The following is a 25,759-nucleotide window of genomic DNA, read 5'->3' as shown; positions in this document are numbered from 1 at the left end:
TCATCCTAGCTGCAAAGCTCAGTGTGATTACGAGTGCACGGCACTGCTGCTCATTCTCTTTTATACCACATAAATAATATATGACACCATCAGGCATTGTCCGTAGTTGGATAACAGAATCCTATCACACAGGAAAAATTACAATGCTCATGGTTAAAAACTGGACTGTGAAAAATGACAAATGTTAACAGAGGAGCACAAGACCAAAAGGACTGGAAATCTCTTTAATATGAGTAATACTCTAAAGATCATAGGCACTGAATTCCTCATGGTTACATAAATTCCCTGTTTGGTCTTATTACTGCCTTACTGATTGCTCCTGCTTTTCTCTAAGTCAATTTTGAGTTATTAAAGTCTGCAAGCTGCATAACTACTGTTATGGGGCCTACAATACACATGCACATGGTTTATTTCCTATTTGGGGTCACAAACACTGTAAAAAAAAAAATAGCCACACTCTAATACCTTCCTCTAAATAAAGTAAAAATGCTTTTATTACTAATAGGAAAAAGATATATCCCGTTCCTAACGCAGAGCAGGAGCAAAAGACAAGCTGAACGGGAAGGGCTCCTGCAGAGCCACGCAGAGGGATGTACATCCCCACGCAGGAGCACCCTGTCCCTGAACAGAGGCTCTGAATTGGCAGAAGGTCTGGCAGAAATCTCCAGTTTTAAAACCTCTTTGATTCCCTGTGCAGACATCCTAGCCATTAGCTAGAAAATTGTAAACTACTCCCATGAAACAATGAGCATGCTTATCAGGAGTTATCTATCATGCCCTACAGCAGCAGCCTGGACCACAGTCAGGATGGCAGAGGAATATATGACCAGATTGCAATCAGAAAATAGACAAGTGAGGATCTCTACCACACCATGCAGAGCCTCACGTCACCACACATTTGAGCTCTAGGGCCAGATTCAGTGCTCTACTGGAATAGATGAGCACCCTGTGCCAGCCTGCCACCACGTGCCCATGCTGGCCCTATACTAGAGGCTATTCCCAGTACCTCTGTCCCCAAAGGAACCCCTGCCCCATGTCCTCTCCTCTGCACTGACTGGACCTTCTGCTGCCACCACAGACACACCACCTCTCTCCCTTCAGAACAAGGGTAGGTATGGGTCTTTTCCATCAGGAACAAACCCAAACTGCACTGTGATGCACTGTGCTCTGCGCTCCTTCTGCATTTATTTTCTCACTGAAGGCCAGCTATGTGCCTTGCTCCTGCCCCTGCCCCTTGAGGCTCTGTCTCCTGAATCTGCCACTCAGGGTATCCTCTTGTGGACCCTTCTCATACCACACAGGTAGCAAATGGCTCTGATTTCTATTTCCTTTTTTTTTTTTTCCATCCCCAAATTATTTTTATTTATATTTTTTTATTTATTATTTTTATTTATATGGAAAGTTCCTCTGTAATCTCAAAACAAACCATTATTTCTTTTCTAGATCTGTCTTGTAATCAAGGTTCTAAATTTTTACGATCTCTCTGACGTGTACCCACTAATGGCATCTGTCTAACACAATGAGAGATGAAAAATTACTTTTTCCAAAAGCCCTTCCCCACTCATGAGTGCCACTGACAATGCTACTCTCCTACCTGCCACTCAAGGTCAGAATCTACCCATTATCTTAACACAGTTATTCAATTATGTCCACTGATCAGTTGCAAAAATCAAGCCATTGCCGGGTATGATAATACACATTAAAAATCCCCTACAGCCCTTTTTTTCCCTTTCCTACATAATCTATAGGCTGCTTGCCTTCGCTTTCAGGCCCTGTGCTGTCCCCAACAACTGCAGAAATTTTTACTCTTGGCTCAAGCACAGTATTCCAGCTTCTCACACACCGCCTTTCACACACCAATTATCATGCCTCCTTTTAACTGCTCATGTGTGCAAAGTTTGCAGGGAAACAAAAACAAAACAGAAAAAAAAAAAAAAAAAAAAAAAAGATCCTACTAATAATCCCATCCTTCTTAAATTCCCTATTCTCACAATGCCTCCTGGACAGTGTCCTGTTACACCGCTGCTGTTACACTAACACCACCAAGCAGAACTGCACTGCTGCGTTGTCCGCTCAGACTAATGAACACCACATAAACGCACAGTCATACAGCCATGTCAGCCCCAGCGTACAGACAGCAGCTTTTCCATGAACACACTCCTATTTGAGAAAAGCTATCTTCAAATTAAAACAAAACAAAGCTTGATTCTTGCTAAAAAGCATCGACCTGGGAAAAAGTTTCTTCTAGAAAAAAAAAAAAATACAGATTTGAGCAACTTCCTCCTTGAACAGTATAGACAAATAAGGCTCACGGAACGATGTGAAAAGCTATTTTTGCCTTTGATTCACTTTGAAAACACCAGTTCAGAGGGCAGCCCAGTAGGAAGCAGAAGCACTGCATCTCAATCTCAAGCATTTTACAGCGACAGAGAGGTACTGTAGAAGCCTTCTTATGTTGCCATCAATGCTAATAATCTGAGACATTTACTGTTCCTAGAATAATTCAGAGCTCAGTAGAGACCAACAAACAGAATTACTCAAAATCATCTGGCAATCCATAGCATCTGCAGATATGCAGTAAGCTGAACCAGAGACTGATTCATAAATGCTAAATATTTTTTGCAGACTTACATTTACACTGAAGTTGCCAGGTAGGAAATTTGTATTTGTAAGATATGCTTTTTCTACTTGCTTCTTAGCTGAAGTGCCAGTAATTAAATTCTCTTGTCTCCCACCACTGACTGTTCTTCACTGACAGTCAACAAAAATGAAACAACCAGACAAGAGGATTTGTCTGACTGGCTCCAGAACTGCACCATTGTAAATGCAAGGAAACAAGATTTAGAGTTTCTAAAGCATCCTCCCCTTTTGGACACAAGCACATCAACCAACTGAAGATGTTAAGTGCTAATGCCTCTGTTACAAGCGCTTTTCATTTGTGGATCCTCCCAAAAAGAATACCATTATCCCCATATTGCTGGCAAGACAGCAGAAACACAGGTGATGCTGCAACTCAGCATAAAAATGATTCATTGCAAAAGACCACTGAATAAGCCTGTTTCTTTGCAGCTCTATATTTTCAGGTAGCTGAACTGAAATGTAAGGCACTGTGTGCCACATCAGCACTCAATACACCTGAATGGTTCATAAAATTACAATTTATGAGAGCTTTAAATGAAACGTGATGGTGTCATTTTTGCAAACAATTCCATTAGGTACTTATTTCAATCTTTCAGCAATCCTAAATGACTAAGTGTTTATGTATTTGTCAGGTATTCTTGTACTTCATAAATCTATGAACCAAGATTTAACTACTTAATCGCATATAGCAAAATAATTATAGCTGTTATAAAGTGTATATTTAGCAGAACAAGTTGCTGTCAGAAAAAGCCAGTAGCTTTCTGCAAGCGAAAAAAGTAGGAAAGCAGACATACTGCTACTGTGCTCTGGTGGTTCATCAGCACATCTGCAAGGGTCGCAGAGGTATTTTGTACCAAATAGGAGAGGATGCTATCAGCTGAGCCACTACTCCTCTTACCTTTACTCTCACGGTGACAGTAGCAATACCAGGAGGCATAGTGCCCTTGCTATCGAAGGCTTCCACAAGAAAGGTGAAAGTTGCTTCTGTGTCGGAGAATGACTCGTAATCCAAGGACTTCAGAAGTGACAACTCGCCCGTGTACTTGTTCAGTGCAAAATACTGTAGTGCTTCCTGCGTCCGTATTCGATAGGTAACATTAGAACCAAGATCAACATCCTTCGCCTAGACCATGCCATACAGAAAAAAAAATACTTAAGGCAAACAAAATCCATTTTACTAAACAAATCCCTACTATGTTAAAAACATAAAAAGGCAAGTAACTGCAAATACATATAATCTCATTATATTATTCTAATAGTATTGGATAAACTTAAAAACTACTGCACAAACCCAAAGGAGAAAGAACACTTGAGGTAATTAAATCCAGAGGTACCTGCCACATGAAAGGGACACAATATTCTGTGCAAGAGTCACTGGAATTTTGTTCTGTTCTTGGTCTTTTCCCTGGGCACCTGCTACTTGCCACTGCCAGGGAGAGGATGCTGGGCTAAGCAGACCATTGATTTTACCCCGTAGAGCAGCATGGATGTTTTTATTTCATACCAGTATTTAGACAAAGAATATTAACTTTCATTAGGAATAATATTATGCAATTGCTTTAGCTGTTAATTCCACTTACAATTTACCTGCAGGCAGCTTCAGATAAAAAATATTCTTGATGAAATTATCCCACGACAGATTCTTCTCATTAAAATCTGCTGACTCACATTGTGAGGCTACATAGACTACTTATGGGAAGTGAGTCTCAGCTATCTTTAGAGATCTAGCTCAGGATGAGTGAGATCAATTAACTATCACGTGTCTAAATGGTTTGTCTTTGTTTTTATAGTCAACAGAGAGAAGACACCTCAAGGTGCCAACTTTACTCCAGCTATCTTAGATGACAAACTTAGTGTTAGGTCAATTTCTTCCAGAAGCAACTACTTAACACCGTTGACTATAACGAGGTTGGACATCTAGGTTTGACTTCAATTCAGTTTGAATCAGCTGAGATAGCGCGCTATCAACACAAACATGTAGGAACAATATAATGAGCTTTCAAGAACAAACCAAGTGCACTTCACATGTAAAACAATTATGACACTTATGACAAAAAATATGACAATAGTAGTGTTACTCAATTTATTTATTTATTAACTAACTGCTCTTATTTCCAAGTGAACCCCCAAAATATTTCATGTACCTCTTTAATGGCCATGAATTTTTCAGTCTGGTAGATATCAGTTCTTCCTTGACTCCAGTCTGCATTCTTTTAGTTCAGTCCCACTGAGAAGTTAACTAAGAACATGCTTAGTACTGGACAACAGTTACAAAACATTGTCTTCACTCTGTAATGCTTTCTTACCTCTATCTGCAGGAAGACAGTGCCAGGTGGTAGATTTTCAGGCACACAGACAGTGTAGGAAGCATTAGTAAAAACAGGGCTGTTGTCATCAATATCCAGCACCTTGATTGCTAAAGTTAGTGTTGAACGGCGGGGGTCCACAGCTCCATCTGTTGCTTCAACGATAAGTTCATAATAGTCTCTTACTTCTCTGTTCAATTTAACTGCTGTGTAAATGCTACCATTTGACGTGATTCGGAAAAGATTGTTGAAATTTGCCAAACTATAATGAACTTGACCATTAACACCTGCATCTGGGTCAGTGGCCTAAGAAACAGAAAAAAGTACCATGTTTTAATGCACATTTTAAATACAAGGGACACACCTACGTGGGAGTTGCAAGGTAAGCTAAGATAATATTCTATGAAGTAGTAACGTCTGTGTGGCTAGTCAGCACTTCTTGTTCACAGCAACTTGCCTCTCACTCAAATTTTGTTGAAGAATAAAAAAAATATTCTACAAAATCAAACCTATTAATCTGCAGTGATTGAAGGCACCTTTCTGGATCTCAGATGAACTTCAGGAGAAAATACACATTTAGATGCTCAGTCTTGGACATCATCTGCAGAAAACAATCTAGATGCTTCTAAAGCCAGGCCATTAGGCAGTTATAATGCTCAAGTATCTTCAGAGTTGGGTGGTATCTGAGGAGATTTTTTATTTTACAGTGCAATTTAGGTGTTTTGTAGCTACCAATCATTAAGGAATCCATGCTTATATGGATGCAGTTCACAGACAGAATGGACACATTAGTTAAAAATCTTAATTTAACTTAAGGTTGTTACATTTAGTGAATTTTTTATCATTGCTCTCTGAAGAACTACTTAACTTTCTACAGTTTGTACGTCATGTTCTTCAAAATCAAATGACACCAAATTTCATCCTTATTCTTCTACACACAGAAAATGCCGATAATTGCAACAGATAAATGTTTAGATTTTGTTCAATTGGTATCTTAAGTCTCGTGTAGCGATCTAAGCCTCAGATTTCAGTATCAGCTAAATAGTTCTTGTTATTGTGTTACTGCCCTAATGGGGATGGAAAAGATTCAGCCTCATTATTCCTAAAGGCACTAGAGCACAATTTGAATGCTGACCTGTTGTTTTTCCTCCTTTTAATTAAATTAAAGCATGATGAATAGGGCCATGTAAATTAAACAAAGGCCATTCAGTTAGAAAGGCGTTTTCATTTGTTTGACATCATAAATATGGCTACAGACATCTGAGAAGATGAGAAAAGATTTTCATGTTTTGTTATATGAAAAATGCTCAGGAAATTTCCATGAACGTTTAATTCTGGTGAAGGTGTTAATTTTAAAATATTGTAACAAAGCCATTTATCTTCCTAGAAATCAATTAGAAGTTAATTAAAACTTTTAATAAGAAAAATTTCACTGTGTTTTCCTCCTGCACTACATCAATGCGCTAAGCAGTAATGGCTATAACTTCATAATGACCCGTCAATGGAGAACACATCCTTTGAATTGACATCTTTCAACGCATGGTTGATTTACGTAAGCTTAGAATCAAATCTATTTCCTGATAGATGACAAACAGGAAAACCGTCAGAAAGCGAATGAAGGAAGAAAGTTTCAAGAATACAGTAACAAACTGTTAGCCCACTGAAAGACAAGCAAAGTATAGGAAATGAAGAAGTCAGCTTCTGGGTAAGACACAAACCCTAAGCATCAAAACCTTACCTCCAATACATGCATGAGGTCAGTCCTCATATTTAGGCTCTAAATTAAGCCAAAATCCTTAAGTAGCAATTAAATTTATGCTAACTGACCAAGACCAAACAGAGTTTAAAATAAAAACTGAATATACGCACTAAACAAAGTTAATCCTTAACACTACTATCACTGAAAATCATGAAATTAGACCAGGCAAATTTTTACTTTTATTACTAACATTAACACACTCAAGTACAGTTTAAAATAGAGAAACATGTAAAAAGACTTCCATAATAACAGCACACTTTGCAAGTTGGCTCCAAAAACATGACTACTTACATTTAAACTCATTTGTGTACATCCTTGGGCATTAACATATTTTTCACATTCTGCAGGACTGATGTGCTTCCCTATATATTATCAAATCCAGTTAAGTTAGCTGTTGGATGACTTTTTCTAAAACAATGCCATCTGAAGGGTATAAGAAAGGAGCTCCTCCTTCCATGTGAAAATCATCTCCTGGAGCCTCTCAGATCCTGTGGGCATGAGCTCCATGAAGTCTTTGAAGGAATTGCAGGTGGCACTGTGCTGCCTGTTCCTGCTTGCAGTTGCAGCTTTATATCGAGACGGATGACTTGAATCATCCATGTTTCATAACCATGCTCGACACTACCACGGAGAAGCTCTGTTAGTAATATCCCAATAGATTTAATATAATTTGCTCTTTCTCCACATATAGTTACCAGAAGGGGAGGAGAGGGAGCCAGAAAAAAATAAAGAGGGAAATATAAGAAATAACAGATCCCATGACAGGACGACAATGTCACCACATCACAGGTGCTGGAGGTGGTGAGAGTTTCTTCCACCGCCACTAACGGCTGAGAGGATGAGGGCAAGCTTCCATACAGAGACACTGCAGGTATGAATCCAGGCTTCATGGGCAAAACTGGCTATGTCAGTCTTTCTGGAAAGAGCAGGATTTTACAGAGTACCCATGTAAAGCACCGAGCTCGACAAGCTGAGCCACAACACACTACAGACTCAGATAAGGAATCTCTCCTGATGTTTTGACTCTGCCATCTGCTCCCAACTTTGCTAACCAGTGCTTTCTGCAGCTGTTCCCCAAATCTATTTGCTAGGAAGTATGAACAGATCTCAGCTCTGGGATCTCCAGTGGCTCCACAATGAGCTCCCTTGTCTCTTTCGGCTCTAACAATGCAATACAAATCACAGGTATCATTTTATCATTTTTCTCTGGACTACACCAACAACATTAATCTTATTATTATTTATTTTTTTTTTTTTTAAATTAGGTAAGGTCCTGTAGGAGTAATAAAAAACAAGGCAAACACTAAACATAAAACTGGTCAGATTTCTTTCTATTCCCCATCACAGAGTACCTTTCTCACCCTAGCCTCCAAACCCCAACATACCTAATCTCATAGTGTAAAAAATATTCTTACGAAATGAGAGCAGGGTATGTATAGAATACATCCTTCTCTCCCGAAGTCTGTCCAAGGAATACCACTCCTCACCACAGCAGAATGTCAAGAGCAGACAACCAAATAAAGAACCTATTCACTCCTGCCTTGTTACACCCAGAGCTGGGTGACAAGCAAGAGAGAGCCTGAAGTACTCTCAGCTGCCACATGAACACTCTGGTAGCACTTGAGTTCACACCCCAAAATCTACTGACACAGTCTGCTGTTTGATCCCTTGCAACCACATGCAAGACAGGCCTGGTAAATTTAGACAGGAAACGAAGCTTATTTTGCTATTCTGGGTAAAAGAAATATTGGGAATCATCCCTTTATATGCTCACAGGTTTTCCCCCCGTCTTATTCCAAGTGGTTCAACTAGCTGGTGGGCAAACGTTCCATGCTAGTGTTACCCAACAGAAGAGTTTAGGAATTCACTTAAGTCGCTGTGGCCTGACCAGAAGGGATTTTGTTGGGATAGAGGAGTCTCCTTCACAAAGGTCCAAGGCAATTTGTTTTTGTGAGAGCACCTGCAGAAGTATAAAATACTTAGAAAAAAGAAAATAAACAGAGCTTACTGGCTCCTCTTGCCAATGCCTGTGACAAGAGATGCAAGAAGATGAGACCAATTTCAATTTCTTTATCTCTTTATGTTCATTTAGAGACAAGGAAAGCATGCTCTTTGGAAGAGTCTTTAGTAACTACTGCTGCTGTTATCAGATCCACAGGACTAGTACTCCATTTCCATCTTTCACAGGACTACCTTACAAAGTACTGCATAGTAAAACAATCCCATAAACCCAGGAGTATAAAAGAATCATTATTTTATTTCCCAGAAAATATATCCCATGTTTACCGGAGACAGCATGATCTACAAGATGATAACCTTTATCTGCTGTGATAAATCTGAATTGGCATTACCAACCATGCTTCAATACTACTGAGACAACCTCACGAGTATGAACCAACAGTGTTCCAGGGTAACAAATCATCTTCCTCCATTGCAGCTTGAAAATACAATACAAAATACAAGCTGTTGAAAAACAACTTGAAAAATACAATTCTGGGAGATCTGAATTACCAGAATCTCTCTTAAAGGATCATTAACTCTGAAATATAATGACAAATGCTTAAATGGTGATATTAATTATATCATTATCATTCTTTAAAAAAAAAAAAACTCCTAATAATATCCACAACTCTTGCTCACAACAGGTAGCAATGGGATTTAAGCAGGTTAATTGAGGATTTACACTTGAACTGCTGGAGCTGGAAAACAGCAAAATAAAGCAGAGTTGTTATTCATATTTGTCTATATAGTTGAGGCAAATATGACAGGTACCCCCTCATTCATGCTGAAAGCTGAAATACTTCTTTGGGACCACTCTTCTGCCAATCCCACCTCCCCCAAATTAAATTTCCCTGCAGGTCTTCTTCAGGGACACAAGTTCCCCATCATCCCTACCCATCCCAACAAAACCTCTGGCTGGCAGCCAGTATTCCAGTAAATACCGCAGCTCCAGGGAGGGATAGAAATTGTGCTGGAGGATACAAAGGGTGCTGTCAGTGGGAGTTGGGCTATTGTTTTCATGGAAGATAATAGGATTTTATTATTATTATGGGTTTAAAAGATTCCCAAACCCTTCGATTGTGTCAAATAGCAAATCAAGTGTTGGTGGGAGTGCTAAATTGGATTTTGTAAATGTTTTTCAGAGAGATTACTGTTTGTGTTCATAGGACAAAATTAACATCTCACAGATGCAGTAAGAGGCCACAACAATTCGAAACATTTCTGGCCTGGTATTAATTTAAAAATATCTTAAGTAGGGAAAATTAGTCATTCCAGAAAGCTTGGCATTTTTCTTCCTTGTAATTCAGAAGACTTTTCCTCTTTCATTTCTTTTTGCCTGCTTTTACACATTCTTTCATTTTCCTATTTCATTTATTAAGTGCTCTAAGGAAATGAAAAGATTAGAAAGTACCCACAGTTTTGAGAGATTTCTGTCAGTTTAACTCAAGATAACATCAAAAGAACAATGAAACATAGAAATACTTTTGTCTTCCCAGTGTTGTTAGTATTTTCTCACATATTCCTCTCATGCTTCAGGCAATTAGATTAATAAATCAGGCTCCTAAACATACATTCTATCACCGTATGCCCATTACAGATAGCTGTCATGCTCCCTGGCAGACCAAAAACCTACAAGAGTTTATTTCTGTGGAGCTTTCTACAAAGTTGATATTTAAATTGCTCTATTCCTATAAATCAGATTTATTTATTTTTTAAACAGATTTGCAGGATTGGAAGACTGCTGGTTTTGTACAAGTTTTAGATAAGAAATGATGTAATGCCTTCACTCTGTGTTCATGCTCAATCAAACGTATACATACTTACTTGATTTTGCTATGTAACTTCTGATACGCCACAAAACTTAATATTAGACCACAAAACAACACAGATGCTTAGTTACAATGTGTGACAAATCTTAAATGTTCTGAATTATTGCCCTGCACAAACTGACTTGATGAAGAAAGGTGACATAAAGAATATACAATAATATGGGATGTTGTAGTATCAGGTGGCAGATTCAGAGGTCTGTCACTGGCAGTGACAGTCCAATTGGATTTAGCTGGTCTAAAAAAAAGTGAGGAGGCAAAATAAAACTCACTGGTACTCCCCTCAAATTTTGCTAATCTTTAAATTTCAAAGCAACACTTCCTTCTTTAAAAGAATGAACTAATGCCCCCCTCAGCCCTTAGAAACTTTAGAAAAACACTAGAGGTTTTGGCATATCCTCCAAGAACCTTTCTATAAAAATTAAAATTATCTTATTGGACTACCAAGTCATCATCCCTACCAACTTATCCTTTTTTCACAACTATATTTAGATTTGCTAGGGTTAAGATATCACATGGTAAATTTTCTAATACAGACATATTTTAGCCATTATACAAGATGGAAGAACCTTTGATAATTACTTTCCTTGTCAATGTTAATTCCAGTGCATCTGGATGGAGTGTTAGTCTGGAAAACAATTAAATGTGACTCTAAATAAAACTGCATAATAAGAACAGTTAAACACCACAATCAAATATAAAGTAAATGAAAATCTGAAAGCCCATGGCTGCAAAAGCATGATTTAATGGGCTGGTGAACCTCCTACAAAAATTAATCACATTGTAACACTGAAACATAGATGGGCTGTCTTTGGCTGACATGCAACCAGCTCCTAAACTTAAGAGACTTGCACTGTCTGTTTTAACTTGAAAGATGAGTAGAATTTTTTCTTTCACGAGGAGTGTGTTATTTGGCAATGATATGATCAAGCAATTCAGGGATTAATCAATGAATAGACACAGTAGCAAAAATAAAAAACAAAAGCTAATTAACAGATTAAATATATTGTTTCAAAACTCCACATTTAGCTGGGCTCCCACGGAGTTCTCTAATGTCTTAATGCAATGTGAAGTTATTTTTGTCATTTCTCCAGACTGCTGGCTCTCTTCATGTCACTGTCTAATTAGAGAACACCAGATCCGAGCTGGGTAACAGCAGCAAACATTTGGATTTGAAACTACTCATCTTACCATTCAGACTCTTGGTTCTGTTCTGTATTCTCTTATTCACTTAAGATTACTTAAAGGAAATTCATTTTCTTCTGTCAATTAGAAATATCAAGGCCATGAACTCTGAATATTACAGAAAAAGCACACCTGACATGTATCTCAAGAAAACTTCAACTTCTCCTTCTACCAGGCAGTCTTCAGAAAGAAAACACTAAATTAGTCACAGAAAAAATATCTAGAAAGAAAAACCACAGCCAAAAGTTAGGAGGCCCAGAATAAACTATTCTAATTTGTAAGCTCAGGAAAACCATAGTTTCTTACCCCAGTGACAGAAATCTGGACAATCAAATCCAAACAGACAGAATTGGCCATCAAAATACTAAATGGGTCATGTAGTAGGGATGGGAAAACACTGACTCAGATGATCTACTATAGCATCAGGCTGAACGGAGATAGGTGAACGGCTTAAAACAACAGACTGGTGTAAGGAAGACAAAAATGGGAATTCCTTTTGATACAGAAACACTCAGGCTCTCAGCAATAAACTGCACATGAAGACGGTTTAAACGATTCTCTGGTGACAAGCATCAAGATTTCCACTGCATTAAACCACAACTGTTAACACTCTGATGACAAAGATGGAAATTGGTGTACAAATACAACATCAGAAACAGGAATCATAGAATTATCATAGAATTGCTTGGGTTGGAAGGGACCTCAAAGACCATCTGGTTCCAACCCCCCTGCCATGGGCAGGGATGCCACCCACTAGATCAGATTTACCAGGGCCCCATCCAGCCTGGCCTTGAACACCTCCAGGGTTGGGGCATGTGCTGCTTCTCTGGGCAACCTGTGCCAGTGCCTCACTACCCTCTCTGAGTGAAGACAGTGAAAGAGTGCAACTTTTGAAAGCCACTTAGTTTAAAAAGTCACCCCAGTTTCCATATATTATAGGCAGAAAAGAGCCATTTGAGCATGGCTGCAGCCACACACAGTGAAATAACTTACAGGTATTATACAGTCCCCTGGGGGTGTGAGCAGAAAGCAGCTAATCCTGGCCTAGCACTGCTGGTCTGAGATGGAAAAAATTGCACGGATCTATGACTCCATCTATTTCTTCTCATGATACAGGTTTGGACTTGAAACCATGACACCCAACTTGCTTTAGAAGGTGGAAGGAATTTTTTAACAGGTGAAAGTACAAATAGAAGCACGTGACAAAGACAAGTGCTTTAGCAAAGGCTGCCTCATCGTTTCTTCTCATCATCTAAGCAAAGATGCAGCGTTTATAAATAATCATGACAATTATAAAGTTGGGGAGACTGTAAAAGGGCAAAGAAAGATAAAGCTACATTAAAATATACAATGAATACTATTCATACAAGTTTCTTCTCTTCACATTCTCTTACTTTTCCCCCCTTCCATGTTAGAAAGAACCTCTTCCCCAAGACATATCATCCCGAGGAAAGGCAAGCAGCACACATAACATTTAGTTTAAACCAGAAACAAATTCCAGCACCTCTTCTGTACACAACTACAAGCACCATTCAGCCAAGCTGACTTCAGCATGCCCTATCATGCATGCGCAAAAAATCCCAGACAGACTCTCTAGATGCTGTGATTCTGAGAAGCTGCGATCCTTTCAGCCTGATCAACTATATGATCAAGGATGACAAACCTGATGTGGGTTGGGCAAGAGGAAGAATAAAAGCACTTGAGCACATACATGCATGACTTACTGGAAATACCCTTCCCTCTATGTATCTTATCCGAAACATCTCACATGGAACGGAAAGCCTGTACCTCACCAGTGTCACTCGGACAATTCAAATGAGATGGTGTTGAAGGTCTTATTAAAGATCTCTCTAATCAAACACAGAAACACCTTTTTTAATAAGCATGCAATAAAATGAAGGACCCAGCAAAGCGACCTTGTGGTGATCCTACTATTTGTAAAAAGCTACACAGCCATTACAGAAATAAGCACAAAGAGAACCTCAAAAATAACAGTGTACAAGCTCTTTTGCACTGGAAAGTAGCAGCTCATACCTACGCATGCAGACACTGCATAGTCGTACCTCTAAACAGTTATACAGATATGCTAGTCATATGGACGCACACATTGCAACCAAATACAAGTCTCCATTTCTGATGGTAGCATCTGCCATGCTATAACTCTCAAATCTTAAATTCTGATGCATTTCTGATAGTCTCATTTTAAGATCTTACCTGTTTATATTCCTTTTTATATGTACCAGATGAATTTAAAAGATGTTGTACGGTAAAGTATAACACAGTTAGCAGTGGTCGTGGATTCACTCTGGATATTTGAGATTTACTTCAGAGGCCTTGATTCTACTCCTCTCTTCCCCAAAGGCTTAATTTTTTTAGCTTCATAGATGGTCCTCTCCTGCCAATGATTCTCCTTTTTCATTTTTTTTCTGGTCTTGTACTTTTTCTCCTTTTCTCCACCTCTAATTTTTCTGCACTTTTCTAAAAGTACAGGAGCCATGAGATTTTAATTTCAGAAGCTGGTACTTACAATACAGGTGTGGTGTTATCTACAGTGCAGTTTATATATACGACAATGTAGAAAGTCATACCCTGTTCTATGAGCTTTTGTGCAGAAAACAACGATAATGGTCATTTATGTAAAATGAGATCTGTTTCTGTGCTTTCTACAACAAAATCTTGTAGTGTAATACTTCATCGGCATTTGAAGCAGTTTTCCTATATCCAGAGACACAGGACAATTTAGATGTAAGGGATCTCCAGAGGTCATTTAGTCCAACAAAATAAACCTTACTGACATCTGTGAAATTTAAACTGGGCTTTAAATCACGAGACTTGCAGGTTTTACCACCTTGTGAATTTAAGTAAAAATAGAAATTTGTAAGAATTCACTAATATTCACAGACAGAAAACTCTGTTAGGAAATTGGCATCATAATTACATTCTGTTAGCATTCAAAAATGATAGCTGCTTCTTTGAACAACACATTAAAAACAGTTCCATACCACTGAAAGAAAAAGCGTCTAGAAATCTGTAGACTGGTGCCATGCAGGCTGCCCCAGTCTCACTTATTTCCTTAGAGTTGCCCTGTTTTGAAGTGGACAGAGGTTACTCAATACTAGATGCAGGTAGTAGTTCACACTTATTAAACAGGAAAAGAAAATATTTTAACTTTGCAGTGGAGTTAAGGAAAGTTCTCCAAAGCTCATCTTTCCAGTAAGTAAAATTGCTCCATCCTAAAGAGCAATTTGCTTATTTTTTGAGAGTTTGTTTTCCCATTTAAAAATAAGAAGCAGATGATAAGAGATATCTCACGCGTTCTGTGCAAACAGCTTTTGTTACTGGAGCCTATTTATACTGCCTTCATATTAGGGAAAATCTAAGGTCTAGTGATACGTGAGCATCTGATGAAGGGTTGGACTGTTCACTGCCATGTGATTGTTTACCCATGTTTTCCTTCTCATCTCCTTTCATGTTCCTGTATCTCCTGGGTCATGGAGGGCATTTCAAAAAGTGATCACTTACACAAATTTCTTCCTATAATTAATAATCAATAGGAAGGGGAAGTTAAAGAAACTGGGCAAACTTTAAAAAACAGATAAATGGAAACTTAGTCAAGGGTGGTTTGGGGACTGTTTTCTCTCCTGGGCCCCACCAGGCCTTATAGGCCCCAACAGCTTCTTATTTAACCACAGACTGCATTTTAAAGTTCTGTAACAAACTACAGAACTGCCTTTCACTTAACAAGAATGCAAATGTGTTTGCACATTTTGCAGCCAATACACTGATTCTCACCTATATTTCATCCCACTTTTCCACCTCCCATGTACCTGATGTGGTACTGACAAACAGTACACTGCATAATGCCAATCATTCAGATGCTGAATTCTCCTGCAGGACCTCAGGCTATTTACGACTGCAACAGATGATAAGGTGCCTGAATTTTTAAGCTTCTGGTGTGAAGCTTTTGGTTTCCTGTTGGTCTTCTGTAGAGAACTTCATTCAGCAATTCTTCTCCTGTCTTGTTGGGAGATCCCAATGATCAGACATGAAAGAATTGTAGGTAGTCTAATAAACCTCTGACTGCTCTCATTTAGACAACATTCTATAAAATAAAAGGGTTTTGAAATACATTCACTACACTGTCAGCCTTATCCTTTCTAGCTTTTGTTCTTTTAATCTTCAGTGTGCTCCTCAAATCCCCACAGGCAGCACTCCTGTGCCAGCGCCTCCACGGACTTCAGCTGGCATACAAAGAGCCACGGGAGCGGCAGATCACGAGAGCACTTCAGTGTTAATACTGCCTCCAGCACCTAACAAGCCTTCCCCTCTACCACCAGAAATCTTTTCATTGCCTTTGTTCCGTCTCCCCCGGGAAACAAATTCCCAAGTACTACCTAAGCCCTTATGGGAATCCCTTTTCAAGTCCAGCTTTCCCACTTAAAACAAATTAGAGCACAGAATGCACAGAATTCTATCATCTACAGCAGGAATCATATATGGGAGCATTCGACTTAATTGTGTCCTAAGTCACTTACATACTTACCCGTATCATGGGAGAGAGGACAAAAGGATATAAAAAAAGGGTATAAACATTACTTTTTTTTTTTTTTTAAAGAACAGCTGAGCAGATAAGAGAGAAAATTTTGCAGCCTTGGGAGAGGATAGAGAGAAAGTCTAATACAGAAAATCCAGAACTGGAAAAAGCAATTACAACAGCTTCTCACATGTTATACAGACTATTTCTAACATTTTAATAATAGATGCTGATAAATTTGTTACACTTTTACCTTTCTTGTAATTGACATCGTAGAATATATCCCCAAATTTACCTACATTATGGTCATGTCAACTGGCAATTAAAAAAAAAGTAACAGTAGCTGCTGCTAATAATCAGTTTAAAAAAAAAAAAAAAAAGACTTCTGGGAACCTTCTAAGAAGAAAATACTGGATATTACTAGAATATATGTTCTGGATTGCACTGCTCCCTGATCCCCTGCAGCTTCTGCACTGCCCAACACTGCAGTCTACTAATCTGGTCCTTATCTTGCTAATACGATTATGAAGATACTACACTACTTGGTAAAGCCAAGGTAAGCAACTTGCACTGGTCTCCCTGCATCCACAGAGCCAAGTGATACCATCCCAAAGTTACCAGTTTGTCAGGTATGATTTGCCCATCCATAATCCATCCTGGCTGTTCCCATTCACCTTCTTATTGTCTATTTGCTTGGAAATGGCTTCCAGCAGGCTCTGCTATCTTCCTAGAAACCAGGGCTCACCAGCTTGGAGCTACCTGAATCCTCCTTCCTGTCATCCCCAAAGATGAGTGTGATGGCCAGGAGCTGGCAGGGCTCATTGAGAGGGCTTTAAACTAGGTAGGAAGGGGGATGGGGCTGAGGCTAGGATTGTTGGGGCTGTGCCAGGGGGAACGATGGCAAGGCCGGAGGATAAGGCAATGGCCCAGCTGAAGTGCATCTACACCAATGCACGCAGCATGGGTAACAAACAGGAGGAGCTGGAAGCCATCGTGCAGCAGGCAGGCTACGACTTGGTTGCCATCATGGAGACGTGGTGGGACCAGTCTCATGACTGGAGTGCTGCAATGCCTGGCTATAAGCTCTATAGAAGGGACAGGCAGCACAGCAGGGGTGGTGGTGTGGCTCTCTATATTAGAGAGTCTTTCGAGGTTGTAGAACTCGAGGCTGGGAATGACAAGGTCGAGTCCCTTTGGGTTAGGATCGGCAGGGACAAAAGGCTAGTGTCCTGGTCGGGGTCTGCTATAGACCGCCGAACCAGGATGAGGAGACGGATGAGGAATTCTACACGCAGCTGACAGAAGTTGCAAAATTGTCAGCTCTTGTACTCGTGGGGGACTTCAACTTCCCTGACATATCCTGGAAGCACAACACAGCCCAGAGAAAGCAGTCTAGGAGGTTTCTGGAGAGCGTGGAAGATAGCTTCCTGACGCAGCTGGTTAGTGAACCTACCAGGGGTGGCGCCCCGCTAGACCTTCTCTTCACAAACAGAGAAGGGCTGGTGGAGGATGTGATTGTCGGGAGCTGTCTTGGGCAGAGTGACCACAAAATGGTGGAGTTCACTATTCTTGGCGAGGCCAGGAAGGGGACCAGTAAAACCGCTGTATTGGACTTTCGGAGGGCTGACTTTGAGCTGCTCAGGACACTAGTTGGTGGAGTCCCTTGGGAGGCGGTTCTGAAGGGCAGAGGGGTCCAGGAAGGCTGGGTGCTCTTCAAGAGGGAAATCTTAATGGCGCAGGAACGGTCTGTCCCCACGTGCCCAAAGATGAGCTGGCGGGGAAGAAGACCAGCCTGGCTCAACAGAGAATTGTGGCTTGATCTTAGGAGAAAAAAGAGGGTTTATAATCTTTGGAAAAGTGGGCAGGCCACTAGGGAGGACTTTAAGGATGTAGCTAGGCTGTGCAGGGACAAAATTAGGAAGGCCAAAGCTCATCTGGAGCTCAATCTGGCTACTGCCGTTAAAGATAACAAAAAACGTTTCTATAAATACATCAACACAGAAAGGAGGACTAAGGAGAATCTCCATCCTTTACTGGATGCGGGGTAAACTTAGTTACAAGAGATGAGGAAAAGGCGGAGGTGCTTAATGCCTTCTTCGCCTCAGTCTTTAGCGGCAACACTGGTTGTTCTCTGGATACCCAGTACCCTGAGCTGGTGAAAGGGGATGGGGAGCAGGATGTGACCCTCACTATCCACGAAGAACTGGTTGGTGACCTGCTATGGCACTTGGATGTGCACAAGTCAATGGGGCCGGATGGGATCCACCCAAGGGTACTGAGAGAACTGGCAGAGGAGCTGGCCAAGCCACTGTCCATCATTTATCAGCAGTCCTGGCTATCGGGGGAGGTCCCAGTCGACTGGCAGCTAGCAAACGTGACGCCCATCTACAAGAAGGGCCGGAGGGCAGACCCGGGAAATTACAGGCCTGTCAGTTTGACCTCAGTACCAGGGAAGCTCATGGAGCAGATCCTCCTGAGAGTCATCACGCAGCACTTGCAGGGGAAGCAGGCGATCAGGCCCAGTCAGCATGGGTTTATGAAAGGCAGGTCCTGCTTGACGAACCTGATCTCCTTCTATGACAAAGTGACGCGCTGGGTGGACGAGGGGAAGGCTATGGATGTGGTCTACCTTGACTTCAACAAGGCTTTTGACACTGTTTCCCACAGCATTCTCCTCAAGAAACTGGTTGCTCTTGATTTGGTCTGGCGCACGCTTCGTTGGGTTAGAAACTGGCTGGATAGCCGGGCCCAAAGAGTTGTGGTGAATGGAGTCAAGTCCAGTTGGAGGCCAGTCACTAGTGGCGTCCCCCAGGGCTCGGTGCTGGGGCCGGTCCTCCTTAATATCTTCATCGATGATCTGGACGAGGGCATCGAGTGCACCCTCAGTAAGTTCGCAGATGACACCAAGTTAGGTGCGTGTGTCGATCTGCTTGAGGGTAGGAAAGCTCTGCAGGAGGATCTGGATAGGCTGCACCGATGGGCTGAGGTCAACTGCATGAAGTTCAACAAGGCCAAGTGCCGGGTCCTGCACCTGGGGCGCAATAACCCCAAGCAGAGCTACAGGCTGGGAGAGGAATGGTTGGAGAGCTGCCAGGCAGAGAAGGACCTGGGAGTGATGGTGGATAGTCGGCTGAATATGAGCCAGCAGTGTGCTCAGGTGGCCAAGAAGGCCAACGGCATCCTGGCTTGTATCAGGAACAGCGTGACCAGCAGGGCTAGGGAGGTGATTGTCCCCCTGTACTCAGCTCTGGTGAGGCCGCACCTCGAGTACTGTGTTCAGTTTTGGGCCCCTCGCTACAAGAAGGACATCGAGGTGCTTGAGCGGGTCCAGAGAAGGGCGACGAAGCTGGTGAGGGGCCTGGAGAACAAGTCCTACGAGGAGCGGCTGAGGGAGCTGGGCTTGTTCAGCCTGGAGAAGAGGAGGCTCAGGGGCGACCTTATCGCTCTCTATAGGTACCTCAAGGGAGGCTGTAGCGAGGTGGGGGTTGGTCTGTTCTCCCACGTGCCTGGTGACAGGACGAGGGGGAATGGGCTTAAGTTGAGCCAGGGGAGTTTTAGGAAGAACTTCTTTACTGAAAGGGTTGTGAGGCATTGGAACAGGCTGCCCAGGGAAGTGGTGGAGTCACCATCCCTGGAAGTCTTCAAAAGACGTTTAGATGTAGAGCTTAGGGATATGGTTTAGTGGGGACTGCTAGCATTAGGTCAGAGGTTGGACTCGATGATCTTGAGGTCTCTTCCAACCTAGAAATTCTGTGATTCTGTGTGATTCTATGTTTGCTTTTTTCCCAGTTGTAAGGAACCACACTCCTGGGCACCTTTTAAAGATGACAAATAAGCACCCCTGCAGCAATACCAGTTGACATGAGCACCTTTGGATGCATTTCATATGCTCCCATTATGCCTGACTTATTTTCCTATGCAGCCCATAACTTCATCATCGTCTAGGATGAAGGTTAATCCTTTCCTCCTCCAGACTGACACTGGGCTCAGGCAGCCGGGAGTCCCCATAGTTTACCAGTAAAAAGCCTGAGGCACCAACGTTGTGGAGCACCTTTTCCGTAACCCTCACCACTAGGTCCTCTGCCTCAATGAGCAGTGGGGCCCACACCTTTGATCTTAAGACAAAAATACCTTGCTGTGGTTTTCCTTGTGTAAAATGTACACATTCAAAAGGGTAAGAGACGCCACAAAACCTGTTTATTTTTTATTTAATCTGTATCAGTGCTTACTATGCTGGATTTCAGCTGTTTGAAATGAATATGGTAGAAGAGATTCTGACAAGAAGGCTTGTCAGTCAGCAGCTTAATTCTTAGCATTGAAAACACAAGAGATAGTAAGTACTACCTTCTTTTACCAAGACATTTTCATTTAAAATAGGCCTTTATATTTTAACCACATTACAGCTTCTGTACAAAACACATTCCCATAGAAACCTCTCCCACACCTACTGTGGTTCTAATGTCCTATGAAGGACAACAACGGTAACAAAAGCTGTTTTGTTGTTTAAAGAAGACTCTCCCTAAACAACACAATTACATCTGAAGGCTAATCATCCTCACTTCAGTAATTTCACTGAATTTCACTGAGTCCAGAAAATAATTCCAAATGCCCAAACCGCTCTGTTCTATACTTTTTGCATGAATATGAAACATTACAATCTACACCTATCCATATCTGCAGCACAAAGAGAAATCTTTTTCCATCCAGATGCTGACAATTAGGACTGGTGATAAACATGAGAATAAATGATATAGCGAGTTTCTTTCATTCCACAAGAAGGAATAAGCTATCAAAAGGTTTCATTAAATATTTTCATTTCAACACAACTTAGAAATTATGCTATTTTAGAGAGAGGTTCTGTTGCAATGGCATATTTTCTTTTATAATTCCATCTAAACTAAAATAAAGCTGATACAGTATTTTTAAAAATTACTGCACCTTGAGGGCACCCAGAAAAACACAACATGGATTTTGAAGACATTTGGTACTGATTTAACACATTGAGTCCATATGTTTTAGGATAAATGATAAATGACTACATAGGATTAACAATGACAAACATAGATTTATGGAAACAGATTTAAGCACAGGGATCTTAATTTCTACACATGCAAGAATTCAAAACAGTCTTTGACAGGACTGATATTTCAGTTCAGCATAACAAAAGTAGGAAATCTCTACTGCTCATCAGTGTTGAGGAAAGTTGCTTCTCTTTAAAATTACATGTAAGCTTGGACAGCTTCACAGTAGTACCTACTTTAATGGTACCAGGTCACACAGCAAGCAGAGCCACACAACATGCAGAACCTCCTCCGTATAAGTACAAGTGAGACTGTATTGAAGGAGCCTAAAACCGTAACATATAACATGAATGAAATCAAACTTCATGAGTAAGTAACAAAAGTGGAAGGAAAGGTAAACCCATCCCAAAGAAGCACTTTTTCAACTTATAAATACCAGGAAACAAGTGAAGTCAAGTTCACTCAAAAAAGAATACAAAATTATCAAGCAGCATGACACATGAGAAACACTTGTGGATATCTTACTGAATAATGTACATTTGGAAAGAAACATGGTTATTATGGTTATATGCCTTTGCTCCTTTCAATGCTACCTGAAATGTGTTCTCCTATCTGACAGTATTGTTAAGACAGCAGCTAAGGTATTCTTAAGACAGCTCCTGTTTTCTAATGACACAGTTGCTACTAGGAAGAAAGGCAGATGCTTGTGCCAAAATCCCTGAAAAACTTTGCTTCCAAATTCATCTTGTGCTTACAGCTCATATTAATCCAGCCTTTATGCTAACCCCTCACTGAGGGAAATATGAAACACTTGACATTCAACTACAAGTTCAAAACACCAATTCATACTTTCTTTCACCTGCCATTAGGAAAAACTGACTCTGCCAAAAAGATGATGCATGTTTCACGTGACTGAATCTGCAATTGGTAGTCCAGAAGACCTACACATGCTGTAAAAATTTACACAGCTTCAAATTACTTAAATTAACAATACCCAAACGCATAATCTATCTTTACGACACCTAATAAATTATTACGGTCAACGCATTAACTATTTTCCTCTTTAATACTATAGAAATTTTCTACATAGAACAATCTTACATACATGCACATAACTTATTCAGTGTATTATAGAAGTATTGTAAAATAAAATCAGTAACAGTATAAAAATGTGGTGACAATATTGTAACACTGTAAATCTGTTATAAGCAAGATTTTACAGTGGTGTGCATCTACAAAACTAGTCTTCTGATTAGCTTTTTTAAATGAAAAAGCCTTTTTGACCTGTTAAGCATGAAGATGAACATTAATTATATATTTCAAAGCCCAGAAAATTACTTTAACTTTTAACATAAATATGTCTGACGATAGAGGGTTTGCGTTTAAACTTCAGACATTTTGATGCAAGGTTGTCTAAGGTACAACTATTTTAGTCTCTTTCCTAATAGTCTGGACAGATTAGGTAATAAAATAAACAATTTAACTCTGCAGTTAATAACTTACCCTTACTTGACCAACAAAAGCATTGGCTTCCTCTTCCTGTACAGACAGGTTTTTAGGTAGAAACATATCAAAAACTGGTCCATTGTCATTTACATCCGTCACCACTATATTAACAGTAGCAGTTGAGGTCTGCCAAGAAAGATAAAATTATGAATAATTACCTTTGCTTTACAATTTCACAGATGACAACTGATTAGCAACTTTACTGCTATGTAGTAGATCTATCCATTACAGAAACACAAGTAAACAAATAATCATTTTTGGGGGCATGTTTTTGTGAAACAGTAAGCATTATTCCCTTGAAGAGTTTATTTTTTGTCTTATAAGAAAAGGAAGGAAAACAGGCTAGAGACTGACTACTGTATTAGAGATGCATAAAAGACATTAGATGTGTTTTGTCTAAAGTGATATTTTAAGGGTTTCAGGATCTTTAATTCTGGAGTGGGGAAACTAAAAATATCAAAATTTGCCAGGACTTTGGAAAGAAATTAGTTATTTTACCAATCAACGTATACTATTGTGATGATTAGCTTAGATGAGTAGTCAGCCTCTTAGTTGGCACAGCTGTGCTACCACAGCTCCGTGGTGAGTTCATCTGACCGCAGCTCACAGATCTCTATCATCCTTCATCCACATCTGGCTGACATGCTGTAAAGCATTAGCACATCAGCTATAATACAAAGAGAGGTGCCTAATGCAAACGGTGTAGTTAACTACATTTTAAACTCATACATTTAAACAAAATGCATCTGTGCTCCCTACTGAAATTTCCTATGCAACTTCCAGAAATTGAAGCATGAAACACTTTGTTGGCAGAACTTCACAGCCTGAGTTAGATCCCTTTTCAGCAGTCCTATATAGTATTTTGGTCACTAAACAACAGTATTTTAAATCAATTCAGGAGCTGTTAAAACCTTTGCTAACAGAGATGCTTTCACTCCATGCATTCAGATCTAGCATAGCACCAAGTTATCATTATGAACTGTAGTTTCAGTTTATCACCAATTTTGGCTGTAATAGTAATTAAGGTAAAAACTAACACTACCTACCTCATGCAGTTGGTTATTTTGGAATATAGCTAAGTATCAAAGTCTCTTTCTCCTCTGTTTCTCAGCTTTAACTGTTTTGCACTTAGGCAAAATACCTCAGTTTGAGCTTCATGAATTTAAACTTTGTGGCAACAACAAAACCAAGACTTTGCTTTATGCTCTATAAATACCAAAGAGTTGCAGCTAATGATACACATTTCTGTGACCTGTGACAGAGGCTGCAATGAGAATGAACAGCCCTCATCATCCACCAGGGAAAAGAGAAACATTACTGCACAAAAAACACGGTAAGGAAATTGAAATTATACACCAGGAAAGCCTTTCACTGCAAGAACAGAGAAACGCTGGCACAGGCAGTGCAGGGAGGCTCCGTCCCCAGGAGCAGGACACATCTGTTGCGCCCAGCAGCAGTGATGGCTGATGCCGTGGCGGAGCACTGATGTGCAGGCTAACCTGGTGTTGGAACCCCGCCTTGTTAGTCTGACAGGGCTTCTTCTAGTGCTTTATTCAGTCCACATGCAAACAGAATCGTTGTATTCGACAAACGTAGCCTGGTAGCCAAGTATGTTAAGGGAGACAGATGATGGAAACACAGGCATGAAGCCTCACACTGATGCCATACTACTGCGGATTGCTTTTGATGGTTTCCCAGACTCTTTTGTAATGTTCCCCCAGAGGCAGTAATATTTGTAATGATGTCTATGCTGCAGCCACTGCGACTGTGAAGTGCAGTGTAAAATCAAGCAGAGGGGATTAAATCAGGTTTCCTGTTCTGTACGTAGATGCTTACTGATACTGAGCTACCCTCACAGTAAGCTACATGTGAATGAAATGTATATGGCATTACCGTTCAGGTAACTTTACGGTGCAGACCTAACTGCTGAGAAGTACCCTCCTTGAGGCACAAGGCTAACCCACCTGTTAAAAACCTCACAGGCTCCACAATCTTAAAGAAAACCTTTAACTGCCTTGCCCCCTTAAAAAGCAAACACAACCACAACAAAAGCCCAAACATAAGCCTAGAAACACTCCTCTCTGAATCTTTTCAATATAGGTGCAGGCAGAGGAAAACACACCTCTGAGAAAAGGAGATGTGATGTTTGCTTGAAAGAACGTATCTGTTGGCTGTCCAAGGAATTGAGTTGCTATCATTTCTTCTATCCACCGAGCTGCATCAAAATATGAATAAAATACAATCTAGAAAAACTTACTCCTAATTGTTTTGGAAGTATTTTGTTCCCCTCTCCAAACTTCTACCCTACACCTGAATATACTGTTCATTTTCAAATCCTCATATTGAGGTTTGTTTCATCCAGAGCCTCACGGTTTCAGAGCAAGAGGGGCAGAACCATTTTTTCATCGTTACCTGCATTCTTTTTGCTGTGGCAGGCAAAAGGCAATACGAGAATGCCTACTGCTCCCCCATCTGAAATAAAGATGCCTGTTCATTTTGGTTTGCCACTGACAATACAAACCGCATTCCATTTTCCTAATCCAATAATCAGAAATGGGTGTTGAATGAACTTGCAATGAAATTAAATATATTTTGAATATGGCATAGTTTCAGATAGCTACTTAGGAGAGAGAGCCCATTCATAAACACGAACTGCTAAGACTGATGCTACCATTTTAACATTCTTTCCAGGAACCCTGACAGCTATAGAGCTCACGGCCATCTCTGGAGTCTATCTTTTCTGAAACATCTTCTGGTGTAGTACCTCCTTCATGCAAGCCAACACGTTCGCTGGTCCCTGCAAGTAACTGTCCATAATATATACAGAATATCATCATTTTTATTAAGGGCCAGGCTCCTAGTATTTGCCACAGAGAAAAAGCATGCAGATTAGCACTTGCAAAGGACAACTCCTGTACTCAAACCTCCTCACTGGTCATGCTTTCATTGCTGTGTTGCCAGGTCAATCTGATAACTTACTC

At 40.4% G+C, this 25,759-nt stretch overlaps 1 protein-coding gene across 4 annotated transcripts in view; it reads right to left on the bottom strand.

Annotated features, from left to right (window-relative positions):
• Positions 1–25,759, bottom strand: part of PCDH15 (protocadherin related 15) — a gene marked incomplete at both ends in the record, with an annotated part of 362,472 nt that overhangs the window by 120,068 nt on the left and 216,645 nt on the right. For all 4 annotated transcript variants that reach the window (XM_084290012.1, XM_084290010.1, XM_084290013.1 and 1 more), the window contains 3 exons: positions 3,539–3,763; positions 4,947–5,252; positions 22,776–22,904. In XM_084290012.1, the coding sequence (XP_084146138.1) occupies positions 3,539–3,763; positions 4,947–5,252; positions 22,776–22,904 (660 nt within the window). The remainder of the gene's footprint in view (positions 1–3,538; positions 3,764–4,946; positions 5,253–22,775; positions 22,905–25,759) is intronic.

Source organism: Netta rufina (genome assembly GCF_964035555.1).
Source record: "Netta rufina genome assembly, chromosome: 7".
Taxonomy (NCBI): Eukaryota; Metazoa; Chordata; class Aves; order Anseriformes; family Anatidae; genus Netta; species Netta rufina.
The sequence above is the reverse complement of the archived record's forward strand: the minus strand, read 5'-3'. Positions and strand labels throughout refer to the sequence as shown.